The 14,960-nt window shown below is 43.7% G+C and overlaps 1 protein-coding gene across 4 annotated transcripts in view; it reads left to right on the top strand.

The window, feature by feature from the left end:
• The window catches only part of LOC110535738 (netrin-G2), a 59,173-nt gene that overhangs the window by 23,752 nt on the left and 20,461 nt on the right, over window positions 1–14,960 (top strand). For all 4 annotated transcript variants that reach the window (XR_005034638.1, XR_005034637.1, XM_021620955.2 and 1 more), the window contains exons 4-5: window positions 8,798–8,970; window positions 10,201–10,224. Coding sequence is in view for 2 of the 4 variants with exons in the window: in XM_021620955.2 (XP_021476630.1) it covers window positions 8,798–8,970; window positions 10,201–10,224 (197 nt within the window). In the remaining 2 variants the exon portion in view is untranslated. The remainder of the gene's footprint in view (window positions 1–8,797; window positions 8,971–10,200; window positions 10,225–14,960) is intronic.

Here is a 14,960-nt window from a genome sequence, read left to right as displayed (position 1 = left end):
TTAATGAACAAGAGCATATGGTTCATTATCATTACTATCACCCTTAATGCCAGGAAGTACTGTATAGCTCAAAGCAGTGATAGGCCTCATACTGGACCCGGTAAGGTTGTGGTCCGGTAAGGCCATCAGCTTCTATCTCAAGGCCATCAGACTGTTAAATAGCCATCACTAGCCGGCTACCATCCGGTTACTCAACCCTGCACCTTAGAGGCTGCTGCCCTATATACATAGACATGGAATCACTGGCCACTTTAATAATGGAACACTGGTCACTTTAATAATGTTTGAATAATGTTTACATACTGCTTTACTCATCTCATATGTATAAACTGTTTTTTTATTCTACTGTATTTTAGTCAATGCCATGCCGACATTGCTCGTCCTAATATTTCTCTATTTCTTAATTCCATTATTTTCCTTTTATATTTGTGTGAATTGTTAGATACTACTGCACTGTTGGATACTACTGCACTGTTGGAGCTAGGAACCCAAACATTTCTGCCCTCAATAACATCTGCTGAATATGTGTATATGACCAATCAAAGGTGGTTTGATTTGATGTGTCTGACTCGGGCATACAGATGTTCTGCGTGTTCTTGTGTCACATAGGCGGCAGGTAGTGGCCTAGTGGTCAAGAGTGTTGAGCTTGTAACTGAAAGGTTGCTGGTTTGAATCTCTGAGCCAACTAGGTGAAAAAAACTGTTTGCTTAAGCAAGGTACTTAACCCTAATTGCGCCTGTATGTCGCTCTGGATAAGAGTGTTTTCTAAATGACCTAAATGTAAAACGCCGGAGGGGGTTCAGAGACTGTGTGTCAAATCAAAAATGATAATAATTCCTTTGTCACATTACTCTTCATTTACTGTAGATAGAAATTGTACAGATTCCACATTGTGTTTTTACGGGAGTAGTGAAATGGATTCAGTCCCTAACGGTCCCTGCTGTGGACAGTTGCGCTGCAGGTGTTTTTACAACATTCTGGTCATAATTGGCAGAAACCCCCCCCCACAGAGCCTCAACCCACGGAGCCCACAAATGAATTATGCAAAAGGAGCCTTTTATTTTCCCAGTGTCCTTTAACTATTTTGATGTGCTCGGAGAAATTTGAAAGCCAACTCCCTTTCTACAGCTCCACTTTGTCTACACTTCTCACTTACACTAATGTGTCTATATCTCTGCCTATCTGCATATCCCTTCGGGAAAAGGAGCTGCGCTTCGCATTTGACTTCCACCCTTGTTCGTTGGGAGTGCAGAGGAAGGTGTTTTTTTTTTTTTTTTTTTTTTTCAAGCATCCTGTGTAAATAATTTACAGGAGCTGTCCATGCCAAAGCTTTCAAGGTCATTTGAAATTGGTAGTTAAAGAGCCAGCCGCGTGAAGGGCTGCTGCTCCCCTCATGGGGTAGTGCTCCACGGGCCGTTCTGGTGCTCACCAACCCTTAAACTGCACAATCCTCCAGGAGGGGACAAAGGTGGAAAATGTTGAAAAAAGGTCTCCTGTAGTTGTCTCTGAGTTGGTTGGGGATCCAGTGCTCTCGCGGGTATTGGAGGGAAACAGCAGGGTTTTATTTTCTCCTCATATCATAAGTTCCTCAGAGCACAGTGAAAGAGAAATGAGAGAAATGGCAAAAAGCATGTGAAGCAATGAACTCTGTGTGACTGCATCTGCTGTCAAGGGGCTAGCAGCATTCTGGAGCTGCAGTACCTCAGAACCCCTATAGGAATGTATAGTAGATATAGGGAAAGGGAAGGGGCTGTTAGTGAGGTGAAATGGTACCTCCATTGGAGAGCTGTTGTGTGAACCCTGAGTAGCTTTATCATTAGCGGAGGTCAGAATTTGTCCGGTCCCAGTCACGGATCAGGACCAAACAGAAAAGGATATTTGAAGCCAATTACACATGTCTGGCTCTTCAAAGCCTATGGAGACAACCTGTACACCTGCAAACCAATATCAGGAGCCATACAATGTTGCTCCTAGACTACCAATACAGGCCTACAGAATGAAGTCATGTTATTTTTTTTGACCCTCTCTGATTCATTGATAATCCCAATAGTCAGGTGAAGCCCACTCTATAACTGCATCATGGTGGTTATGAGCCTAATTGTCCCAGCTGAGTAGTAGGTCAGAAACAGTCAGGATTTTTTTTTTCAACCAAGAAAACAATTTCTCTCCAAAGAAGAAGTGAGTCTTAACAGCTGTAATAATGACAGATGTGGCCCCCTCTGTGCAGGAAGGTACCTCGCAGGGCACCATTTGTCCCCGTCTCCTCTCAATCCATTCTTATTTGGGACTAAGCTAGTCATCATGAGTCACTGGCAGTGAGCGCCCGGCAAATGAAAATAAATAGTGGTGGATTCTCACGAGAGAAGTTGAGGAAATAAATAAAGCTTCCATTAACTGCAGCTCCCAGCTGTAAGTGAGCAGAGCATGCCACTCTACACCAGCCTTTTATCTGTCTATCCACATTTGTTTAGCGCTTGCTGTTATTTACTCACCTAAATGCTGCATTTCTCATCTCCAGCAGATGCAAGCTTTTTTTTGTTTATATCATCTTGAAAGGGGGGCTGGTGGCTCTGGCTCGCCAACGCTAATAAACATTCAGCTATTTATAGGCCGTGATTATGTCATTATATTCGGCGGATTAAAAAACAGTATTGTTCAAGTCTTCCTTTGTTTGCAATTGCAACTGACTTAATACGTAACGTCTCCTCCAGTCAACCTGTCTTGTGCGTGGTAATCGTAGTGTGTCCGAGCCATGTGTAGAATGTACGGTACTGTTCCTTCTTCCACTCCAGATGGCCGGATGGGGGTTTGATGCTGGCCCAATAGCAGGGCTTGGCTGGCCTGTAACATGAGCTCATTGGGGGGGGGGGGGGGGGGGGGGGTTTGCCCTGCAGCAACCGGATATAGCTGCCCTGGTTCTGGGAAGGAGGGAAGGCATTTTCCTCCGAGAGCATACTAGTGAGGCTCCATCCACACTCATAAGGGGGGGGGGGGGGCAGAAATTGACAACAGTGCAATTTCCGCACACTGATTTTGCTCTTGAAAATCTAACATGGTCTCAGTAATGAATGACTCACTATGGATAGATGGTCTATGAGTGTGTGTGTGGGGGGGTCCGTGTGTGTGTGTGTGTGTCTGTGACACCCACTGCGTGAAGGCAGGATACTTCCTGAATGTAGAGCGCAGTGTGAACAGAGCCATTAATATACAGTATATTCTCTTTTCCGCAGCCACCCCCATGCTTCAGTGACTTATAGGCTTTGAAGGCCTTAAAGGAAAAGAGGAAAACAGTGTTTTTAGTCAAAGATAGAGCCACCTTGTCCATACTGTCCTTTACAGTATAACAGATGATTCCTTGGCTCGCTCCCCTTTTTTAATCAAGGGGCTTTACTGTCCACTTTGCACTTTTTGTGAGGCATCAATAATTTAGAATATTCACTGTGATGCATACCAATCTGCCTACTAGTGTGTGTGTGCGCATTGCATAGTGTTTCACATCCCATAACTAAGCACATTTAGAATATGCCAGTAGGCATTTATTCTGCCATCAGACAAGACAGGTCTCTTTTGCATCAGATTTCTTTTGTTTAGAGTGCCCTTTCTCCTGGAAGCGCTACAGTCAGGGATAGGGCTTGGTGTCGGGTCTGTGTCATTAAATATGCAACAGTGGCTTTCTTACAGAAATGGGGGACCTGCCAGTGGATGCAAATAACTTGTACATTTAACATGTTCGACGTTCATGCATTATTTGTAAGCATAAATGGTGGAGGAGGATGGAAAATGTTCCTGTGAACGCCGGAAATAGCTCGGGAAGGACTCCTGTATTCGGTTCAGACATCTGTGGTGGCTTCAACATGAAATGTTTCGAGCTGTCTTTCTGAAATAGTTGGCAAGGAAGTTCTATGAGCATGTTAAAGGTTCAATGCAGCCATTTTTTTGATCTCATTATCAAATAATTTCTGCTTAACAATGCTAGCACAGATTGGAATATGTTCCGTGATTAATCTGATGGCATTGAGGAGTTAAGCACATTAGCCACCAGCTTCATTAATAAGTGCATCAACGACATTGTCCGAACTGTGACCGTACGTACATATCCCAACCAGAAGTCATGGATTACAGGCAACATCTGCACTGAGCTAAGGCTAGAGCTGCCAATTTCAAGGAATGGGACACTAATCCGGACGTTTATTTAAGAAATTGCGCTACGCCCTCCGACGAACCATCAAACAGGCAAAGTGTCAATAAATGTCTAAGACCGAATCCTACTATACTGGCTCTGACGCTTGTCGAATGAGGTAGGGCCTGCAAACTATCACAGATTACAAAGGGAAACCCAGCCACGAGCTGCCCAGTGAAGCACCAGCTGTTCCGGATGACTGTAATCAAGCTCTCCGTAGCCGATGTGAGTAAGACCTTTTAAACAGGTTAACATTCACAAAGCCGCAGGGCCAGATGGATTACCAGGACGTGTACTCAGAGCATGCACTGACCAGCTGGCAAGTGTCTTCACTGACATGTTTAACCTCTCCCCGACCCAGTCTGTAAAACCTACATGTTTCAAGCAGACCACCATAGTCCCTGTGCCCTAGAATGCCAAGGTAACCTGTCTAAATGACTATCACTCACATCTGTAGCCATGAAGTGCTTTGAAAAGCTGGTTCAACACCACAGTACCCTCAAAGCTCATCACTAAGCTAAGGATCCTGGGACTAAACACCTCCCTCTGCAACTGGATCCTGGACTTCCTGATTGGCCACCCCAGGGGGTGAGGATAGGCAACAACACATTCACTACACTAACCCGCAACATGAGGTGCGTGCTGAGTCCCCTCCTGTACTCCCTGTACACCCACGACTTTGTGGCCGCATACGGCTCCAACAACATTATTAAGTTTGCAGACAACACGACGGTGGTAGGCCGGATCACCAACAACGATGAGACAGCCTATAGGAAGGAGATCAGACACCTGGTAGTGTGGTGCCAGGAAAACAACCTCTCCCTCAACGTCAGCAAGACAAAGGAGCTGATCGTGGACAACAGGAAACGGAGGGCTGAGCACACCCCCATTCAACGAGACAGGGCTGTAGTTGAGCGGGCTGAGAGCTTCAAGTTCCTCGGTGTCCACATCACTAAGGACCTATCATGGTCCAAACATACCAACACAGTCATTAAGAGGGCACGACAATGCCTCTTCCCCCTCAGGAGGCTGAAAAGATTTGGCATGGGCCCTCAAATTCTCAAAAAAGTTCTATAGTTGCACCATTGAGAGCATCTTGACTGGCTGCATCACCGCTTGGTATGGCAACTTCTTGGCATCCGACTGTAAGGCGCTACAGAGGGTAGTACGTACCGCCCAGTACATCACTGGGGCCGAGCTCCCTGCCATCCAGGACCTCTATTCCAGGCTGTATCAGAGGAAGGCCCTAAAAATGGTCTAAGACACCACTCACCCAAGTCATAGACTGCTCTCTCTGCTACCGCACGGCAAGCGGCACTGAAGCGCCATGTCTGGGGCCAAAAGACTCCTGAACAGCTTCTACCCCCAAGCCATAAAACTGTTGAACAGTTAATGGAATGGTTACCTGGACAAATGGTTAATTAAAATAAAACAAATAAAAAATGTAAACACTATCCTGCACTGGCTCTATGCACACTCACTGGACTCTACCCACACACTCACACATACTACACTGCCACTCTAACACACACATACACATACTGTACACACACGCAGACACACTACATATGCTCACACACACACACATATTGACGCCACACACTCACGCAGACACACTTTCACACTCTTTCACACCCTTCACATACGCTGCTGCTACTCTGTTTATTATCTATCCTGATTGCCTAGTCACTTTTTACCCCGGCCTAAGGTACATGTACATACAATGCATTCGGAAAGTATTCAGACCCCTTCACCTTTTTCACATTTTGTTACATAACAGCCTTATTCTAAAATAGATTAACACATTTTTTTCTCATCAATGTACACACAATAACCCATAATGACAAAACAAAATAAAAACATTTGTAGAAATGTTTGCAAATGTATTAAAAATAAAAAACAGAAATGCTTTATTTACATAAGTATTCAGACCCTTTGCTATGAGACTCGAAATTGAGCTCAGGTGCATCCTGTTCCCATTGATTATCCTTGAGATGTTTCTACAACTTGATTGAAGTCTTCCTGTGGTAAATTCAATTGATTGGACATGATTTGGAAAGGCACTCACCTGTCTTCATAAGATCCCACAGTTGACAGTGTATGTCAGAGCAAAAACCAAGCCATGAGGTCGAAGGAATTGTCCGTAGAGCTCCAAGACCGGATTGTGTCAAGGCACAGATTTGGGGAAGGGTATCAAAAAAAGTCTGCAGCATTGAAGGTCCCCAAGAACTAAATGTCCTCCATCATTCTTAAATGGAAGGAGTTTGTAACCACCAAGACTCTTCCTAGAGCTGGACAACCATCTCTGCAGCACTCCACCTTTCAGCCCTTTATGGTAGAGTGGCCAGATGGAAGCCACTCCTCAGTAAAAGGCACATGACAGCCCGCTTGGGGTATGCCAAAAGCACCTAAAGGACAATGAGAAACAAGATTCTGTGGTCTGATAAAACCAAAATGCCAAGCGTCATGTCTGGAGGAAACCATTCACCGCTCATCACCTGGCCAATACCATCCCTATGGTGAAGCATGGTGGTGGCAGCATCATGCTGTGGGGATGTTTTTTGGCGGCAGGGACTGGGAGAATAGTCAGGATCAGAAAAAGATTAAAGGAGCAAAGTACAGAGAGATCCTTGATAAAAAGCTACTCCAGAGCGCCCAGGACCTCAGTCTGGGGAGAAGGTTCACCTTTCAACAGGACAACGACCCTAAGCACACAGCCAAGTCTCTGAATTTCCTTGAGTGGCCCAGCCAGAGCCCGGACTTGAAACCGATCGAACATCTCTGGAGAGACCTGAAAATAGCTGTGCAGCAACATCCATCCTGACAGAGCTTGAGAGGATCTGCAGAGAACAATGGGAGAAACTCCCCAAATACAGGTGTGCCAAGCTTGTAGCGTCATACCCAAGAAGACTTGAGGCTGTAATCGCTGCCAAAGGTGCTTCAACAAAGTACTGAGTCAAGGGTCTGAATACTTATGTAAATTTCAGTTTTTTTTTACCGGATGGCGACTTCACACGAAGTCGCCATCCGGTACTCCTTGTGTATAGTCTTGCTATTTTATTGCATTACTCTTTCCTTTTTTTTATTGAGCAATTCTTTCTGACTTTTTAACTCTGGGAAAGGGCTCATAAGTAAGCATTTCACAGTAAAGTCTACACCTGTTGTATTCGGTGCATGTGCCAAAACTTGATTTGATGAAGTACCTTCCTGTGATTGTTCTCAATTAAAAGGGTCACAAAGAAAATCACGTTTTTGACTGCACTGGACCTTTAAGGAGTGAATAAAATTATCTTTGTGCAAAGAGGTTTGGTGGAAGATGATTGCTAACTGCCCAAAGAGTACTGTAATTGATTAATAGTTGGGCTAAAGTGGAGGATCCAGTGATAAGCTGGAGAGCCGTGGGTTTTCCCAGCAAGGGCACTGAGACGAAGTGGGCCACTGATTAATTTGTCATGAAGAGGTGCTTGATGGGAGTTCTGTCTCCAGGAGCACTGGGATGAAAAAGCCCTGTGATTGTCGCCAAGTTTTTAATTATGGCTTAAAGGTCTTGAGAGGTTGGAAGAAACTCCAACTGTTTCCAAGGGGGCTTTTGAAAACAGACTTAATTAAAGTCAATGGGATTGGAATGAAACCGGGCTCTGTCTGTCAATTATCCTCCTCAGTGTGTTGGGTAGGAAATGAGAGAGAGCCACATCCTCATATTATCCCCTTTTGTATCTATCTTTACCAGGATGAGCATATACCTAACCTTTTAAAGTCAATATTGAAGTCGGTGTGATGAGATATCCACTGGTTAAAACACACCTGAGAAAGTGATAGCCTACTGTACATCGTTATGGTATCAGAGTGTCACTATTTGGATAATTCCCCTTTGATTCAATTGAATTGTCCCTCATAATTGAGAGGAGAGGCGAGGAGAGGAGACATCCTTTTGGAGATGTGGAGGTCCATTCTATGAATATTTCATGCAAATGGAGGGTGGGTGGCTCACCAGAGTGGAACACAGGGTATTGGAAGTCACTCCCTCATTTGATTAGGGAGATTGTTATTCAAATGTCACCATTTCCATACTAACCTGCCTGCCACCTCTCTCGCCACCTCAATCCTACCCCCTTGAAAAAATAATTTAGATGTACATGGCCAGGTAATTTCTCGAGATTGGGAAGTGTTGGTTGATCTGGGAGTGTACATTTTCTTATCTATTTATTTGATTCTGTTTCCCTGAAAGATTTTGGCTCTTGCCATTCTAAAACATGCAAATATGTCCTGCAGATTGTGAATCACGATCTTCAACGTTTTATCGCTTGTGCTCATACTCAGCTTTAACAATGTAATTTAAATCTTACTCTTTCACCTTACTACTGTATTTAAGACCCCTAATTATCCAGGTAAGCAATTTATCAAGCAATATCTTGATCGATAACTACCTGCTCATTTCTACTGTACATAGGGGGCATAAGCATTGATTGGCTTGTCTACAGCAATGTCAATTCCCACAAGGCATACATGATCATGCATGATTAGCATAGCAGTTGTTCAAATTCAAGCGAGGCATAACAGTGACATGTTGTGGACTGACATTGATTATACCTCTCTCCCCCACCTAACTTGCCATAGGTGTAAGTGTAACCTCCATGCTGGCCAGTGCACCTTTCGGGAGGGAAGCCTGCAGTGTGACTGTGAACACAATACGACGGGCCAAGACTGCACTCGCTGTGAGAGGGGCTTCAAAGCCAAGTCATGGAAACCTGGATCGTACCTACCCACCCCCAACGGATCCCCCAATACCTGTACGTAACCTACAATATAGCTACTAGGGATTAACATGGGTAACCGGGATCCCGGGACTGTCCCGTGAACACTCTTCACATTTCCTGAAAAAATTCAATGACAAGACCCGGGAAATGACATCTTCCCCCAATACCGGCACTAATGCACAACATGCGCAGGATCAGATTAGCAAAAACATTTATAGCACATTATCCAAACAGGTTGTCACATGGAAGCCTTTAGCCTAGCTTATTTACTTCACACGAAGTCGCCATAAATTCAAAGCGCACGCACAATTGACACTGCCGGACTGCACACGCGACCCGAATGCAGTTAATAAACCCGTCAGGAAACCCATACAGTAGGTTTAGTCTATAAAATAATGTGTGCCTTTATTATTATTATTATTATTATTGTGAATATTCTGACTGTCACAAATGTGATGGGCCTATGCACAATTCCCTACATAGGCATCTCTGCCACTGACATTACGTTTGTTAACAATGCAGAGAGGCACGAGGGACAATTCTATCTTCTCCTGTCCTAGAGCCTAGGCTATTTTCCTATCCAGTCCCAATCCCACTGAAAACCAGAATCCCGACTCCTGTTGCGCATGAAAATGCACTGGGAATCTAAGATAAAGTAACTATCATTAGGAAATATTGGTGTAATTTGCTCTGAAACCTTTACATAGTGGCAGAGTCAAGCCGACAAGGTGGCGCCGGGCGCTTTAAATTGGCACTTCTGAATAAAAAAGAAAAATTGGGGCTGTATTTCGAGGGATAGATATGAATTATTCCCGGTATTGAAACTTGGTAGATTTTCGGGGAAATATTCATCCCTAATAGCTACTGTATAGACTTCCAACATGATTCCATCCATACCATACTGTATCAACCATACTATACCAGGCACATACTAGATGGATTAAGTAATGGTTGAAGAGGAATTTGGGTCATCTGCTCTACACAGCCACAGAGGGGAGCAGCTGAAGCTGTCACATTTCAAAGGAGAGATGTCAGTTAGTTTGAGGAATCGTACAGATGTACACATATACATATGCAGAAGCACCCTATGCTATACTCGCAAACTACAGAGGGAATGGGGGGCCTGCTGCTTCCAACGGCATTGCTTCCAGCTCTCTCTTTTTCCCCAGACGTATTCATAAAAACACTGTAATTCTCAAAGATAAATGAGTAAACCTCAAGTACCTCTCTCTCTCTCTCTCTCTCTCTCTCTCTCTCTCTCAGGTGATGCTGCTGGGACTCTTGGCAGTAAGTAAAGTCCTAATCAAATGGGGTAGAGCTTGTTGTCGCTTATTATTATTTTTTTTATTCTCTGTTCATATGCTATCCTTCTTTTGTCTTACTTATAGCACACTATCTTATATAATGTGTCCCTCCCCTCTGATGTTGTGGCGGGTCCCTTCATTCTAATCACAACGATCCCATTCACAAATCACATTTTTCCACAGTTGTATATAACTTAAAAGGGGGGAGGGGCTTTAAAGTGTGTAGGTGAGGGCTAATCCAGGGACATGATGTGAGAGCGATTGTGAGTGTATACACCAGAGTCTCTCATAGGGATTCTTTGCAGACCTATAGGAGATACTGTACTGCTACAGCTGTGGTGAAGTAACCATATTGTTTTGGGAGATGGCCAAAGGATGATTTCATGGTATATCCACGATCAGCATTTTCTCATGTTAGAGCATCTGATATCATTTTACTGTTTTTCTCTACCTTCTTGGTGTGGTGCCCTCTCAGCACCCACAACAGTCCAGACTCCGCCAACAACCACACCGGCGTTGGCGACTACCACCAAGCCACCCACAGACCAACTGCCCACAATTACCACTATTATGGCAGGTGGGAAAGCAACTACGGTTGTAGTTTCTGACGGCCAGGCAGAGTGCCTGTCTAAAAGAAACACCGGCTGTGTCTGAAATGGCAGCGTATTGCCTATATTCAGTATATTGCCTATACAGTGCGCTACTACAGAGCCCTTATGGGCCCTGGTCAAAAGTAGTGCACTACATGGAATAAAGTGCAATCGGACACAGCCATAGTCTGAGGGCTCATCAACCTCCTGCTTCCTATTGACTTTTAAACCAGAGTGCACTTACTAAAGCAGTACATACAGTAGAATGTGTCCCTGGTGCATTCCTGATGACCAGGAAATGTGTTGTCCTGCACAGCTGAAAGGGAAGGCAAGGCTATAATGTTGATGAAGCACAAAGGCAATGGAAGAGAGGAGTTGATGAATCTTTGTCTCAGTTAGCTTGGTCATTTAGCATGTAGTAAAGTGGCTGGTTGAGTATGTGTGTTATATACTGTAGCTCACATATTTCTTTACCAACCGCCCTACCGTTTGTGATGTATTGCATGTTAGAAAGAATATAACATATCTGCATTTGTGTTATCAGATAAGTAACAATATTGTTTTTTGTAGTCAATAGTCGCTTCATGTGTGTGTGTGTGTGTGTGTGTGTGTGTGTGTGTGTGTGTGTGTGTGTGTGTGTGTGTCTGTGAGAGACTTTTTGGCAACTAGGTTGTACTTTCACTAGATATCCTTCACTTATTATACTTCCATGGAATCTCCCATAATGTCAGGCTGGACAGAGAGTCTCCCATGGCCAAGTGATTTCTGACCTGTGTGTGTGTGTGTGTGTGTGGTTCAACAGAGTGGAACCCCCCCCATGTCTCTGTCTCTACTGCTGTGACGTGACACACTCCTATAGGCTCTGCGAGTGTGTGTTCGCTGTTAGTAGGGACTTCAAAACCTCCATAGTAACAAATGTCATTTTCGAATGCAAATAAAGTGCCCTTAGAAAGTATCACTCCCCTTGACCTTTTGCACATTCTGTTGTGTTACAGCCTGAAATGTGTGTCACTAGTCTACACACAATATCCCATAATGTCAAAGTGGATTTATGTTTTTAGATTTTTAGAATTTTTTTTTTTTTTACAAATTAATTAAAAATTAAAAGCTGAAATGTCTTGAGTCAGTAAATATTCAACCACTTTGTTATGACAAGCTGAAATATTAGTGTTTAACATGATTTTTGCATGACCGCCTCATCTCTTATTTTTCTCTTTTTTTGTTGTTGTAAATTTTACTTATGAGCTTAAAAACTAAACGACAACATACAGATGCACAGAAACCTCCACAACATCACCCCTGCCCACCTGCTCACACCCCCATCACCAGCGCCCATATCATTCTCCAGCGCTCATATCATTCTCCACCACATGGCCTCAAACTACGCACTTTCAACATTTAGATAATAAAGCATTTGACCTTTCCATTGTGTTAACGATGGAGGATTGGTTGATTTATTGTTTATAAGTACGTATATGTGTATTTCAATATGATTGGCGAGAAGAGTTTCGTCCAACCCATCGGGTATCTCACTGCACTCTCATATGCCATGTCTTTAAATATGTAGACAGACGGATTATAAAGTACATTTACATTGCAATACTTCTCACAGCCAACTTTCTAACTCCGCCCATGACTTTTGGACTTTATAGACTTCCCAGAAGGCATGTATTGTTGAGTCATTGTTAGTTTTACACTTAAGACATGACTCTGCTGTTGTGCTGTAGAATTTGGGAATTCTGTCTCATGTAATAAATTCTATACATTAGTTTACAGTGCATTCGGAAAGCATTCAGACCCCTTGACCTTTTTCACATTTTGTTACGTTACAGCCTTATTCTAAAATTGATTAAATATATGTTTTCCCTCATTAATCTACACCCCATAATGACGAAGCAAAAACATGTTTTTAGAAATGTTTGCACATTTATTTTATAACAAGTCAACTGAAATATTACATTTACATAAGTATTCAGACCATTTACTCAGTACTTTGTTGAAGCACCTTTGGCAGTGATTACAGACTCAAGTCTTCTTGGGTATGACGCTACAAGCTTGGCACACCTGTTTTGGGGGATTTTCTCCCATTCTTCTCTGCAGATCCTCTCAAGCTCTGTCAGGTTGGATGGGGAGTGTTGCTGCACAGCTATTTTCAGGTCTCTCCAAAGATGTTAGATCGGTTTCAAATCCGGGTTCTGTCTGGGCCACTCAAGGACATTCAGAGACTTGTCCCAAAGCCACTCCTGCGTTGTCTTGGCTGCGTGCTTAGGGTTGTTGTCCTGTTGAAAGGTGAACCTTCACCCCAGTCTGAGGTCCTGAGCACTCTGTACATTGCTCCGTTTATCTTTCCCTTTTGACTTGTCTCCCAGTCGCTGATGCTGTAAAAGATCCCAACAGCATGATGCTGCCACCGCCATGCTTCACCGTAGGGATGGTGCCAGGTTTCCTCCAGACGTGATGCTTGGCATTCAGGCCCAAGAGTTGTTTATTTTGGTTTCATCCAGTTGAGGCGCTTCAGAAGAGGAAGGGGAGGACCATCCTCCTCAGTGAATTTCATAAATGTCCTTGTAAAATGTTTTAAAATGTATCCTTTTTAGATAAAACTATACTAAATATATTCACGTCACCAAGTACCCGATTAAAACACTCTATTTTGCAAAGGTCTGCAGTAGCCTCAACATCACTCGGGAAGATAGGACCGTGGTGTCGCCGGAGGACAGCTAGCTTCCGTTCTCCTCTGGGTACATCGACTTCAATACAAAACTTAGGAGGCTCATGGTTCCCACCCCCACAAATAGACTTACACAGTAATTATGACAACTTCCGGAGAATGTCCTCCAGTCTATTAGAGCTCTAGCAGCATCAACTGACATGTTGTCCACCCAATCAAAGAATCAGATAATGAATCTAGTACTGAAAGCATAAGCTACAGCTAGAAACCACTGCAGTGTATAAAATGTGGTGAGTAGTTGACTCAAAGAGAGAGAAAGACAATAGTTTAACAGTTTTTAACAAATTAATTTCTTCCAAAATGAAGGCCGAAGCAAGAGAGAAATAGAAAGAGATTATCATTTTTTTCACTTTCAGTTTCACCTACTTAGCTAGCAAATGCAGCTTGCTAGTTTAGCCTACTGAAACATCCAGCTCAAACAGAGGGATGCTATGTTAGCTACTGTAGCTGGCTATGACTTTTCAACACAACACTGGGTCAAGGTAAGCTTTTGGTATCACAAATGTATTGCCACCGGGGCCCACCGGTGTAACTGCGTACTGACTATACACAGTAACGTTACTGCTTGATTGTAGCAGGTTTACTAACGCGTTTGTTCTATTAGCTATATTGACTATGACTTTACTGTAGCTAATATGGTGACAACGATGTAGGCTGTTTGGCTTGGAAAGTTTTTTTGCCTGGTCATATACAGCTGATGTGTTGTGCATTGAAATCCACAAGCGAAGGGAAGAGGTGAGAGGAGGAGAGCGCATGGATGTGAGAAGGAATACAACATGGCTGCTATGAAAGTGAACTATGTTTACAAGTCATCAGGGGTGTATTCATTCTGCCGGTTCTGTTGAGAAAAAAAAACTCTTAAACAGAACAAAACAGGGATAAACATACTTGACTGCCACTGGTTTCATCAGACCAGAGAATCTTGTTTCTCATGGTCTGAGAGTCCTTTGGAACTCCAAGCAGGCTGTCATGTGCCTTATACTGAGTAGTGGCGTCCATCTGGCCACTCTGCCATAAAGGCCTGATTGGTGGAGTGCTGCAGAGATGGTTGTGCTTCAGAAAGGTTCTCTCATCTCCACAGAGTATCTCTAGAGCTCTGTCAGAGTGACCAACAAGTTCTTGGTCACGTCCCTGACCAAGGTGCTTCTCCTCCGATTGCTCAGTTTGGCCAGGTGGCCAGCTGTAGGAAGAGTCTTTGTGGTTCCAAACTTCTTCCATCTAAGAATGATGGAGACCACTTTATTCTTTGGGACCTTCAATGCTGCAGAAATGTTTTGGTACCCTTCCCCAGATCTGTGCCTCGACACAATCCTGTCTCCAAGCTCTACGGACAATTCCTTCGACCTCATGGCTTAGATTTTGCTCTGACATGCACTTTCAACTGTGGGGCCTTTATAT

Source organism: Oncorhynchus mykiss, chromosome 11 (genome assembly GCF_013265735.2).
Source record: "Oncorhynchus mykiss isolate Arlee chromosome 11, USDA_OmykA_1.1, whole genome shotgun sequence".
Classification (NCBI taxonomy): domain Eukaryota; kingdom Metazoa; phylum Chordata; class Actinopteri; order Salmoniformes; family Salmonidae; genus Oncorhynchus; species Oncorhynchus mykiss.
This window is presented reverse-complemented; position numbering and strand designations above follow the sequence as displayed.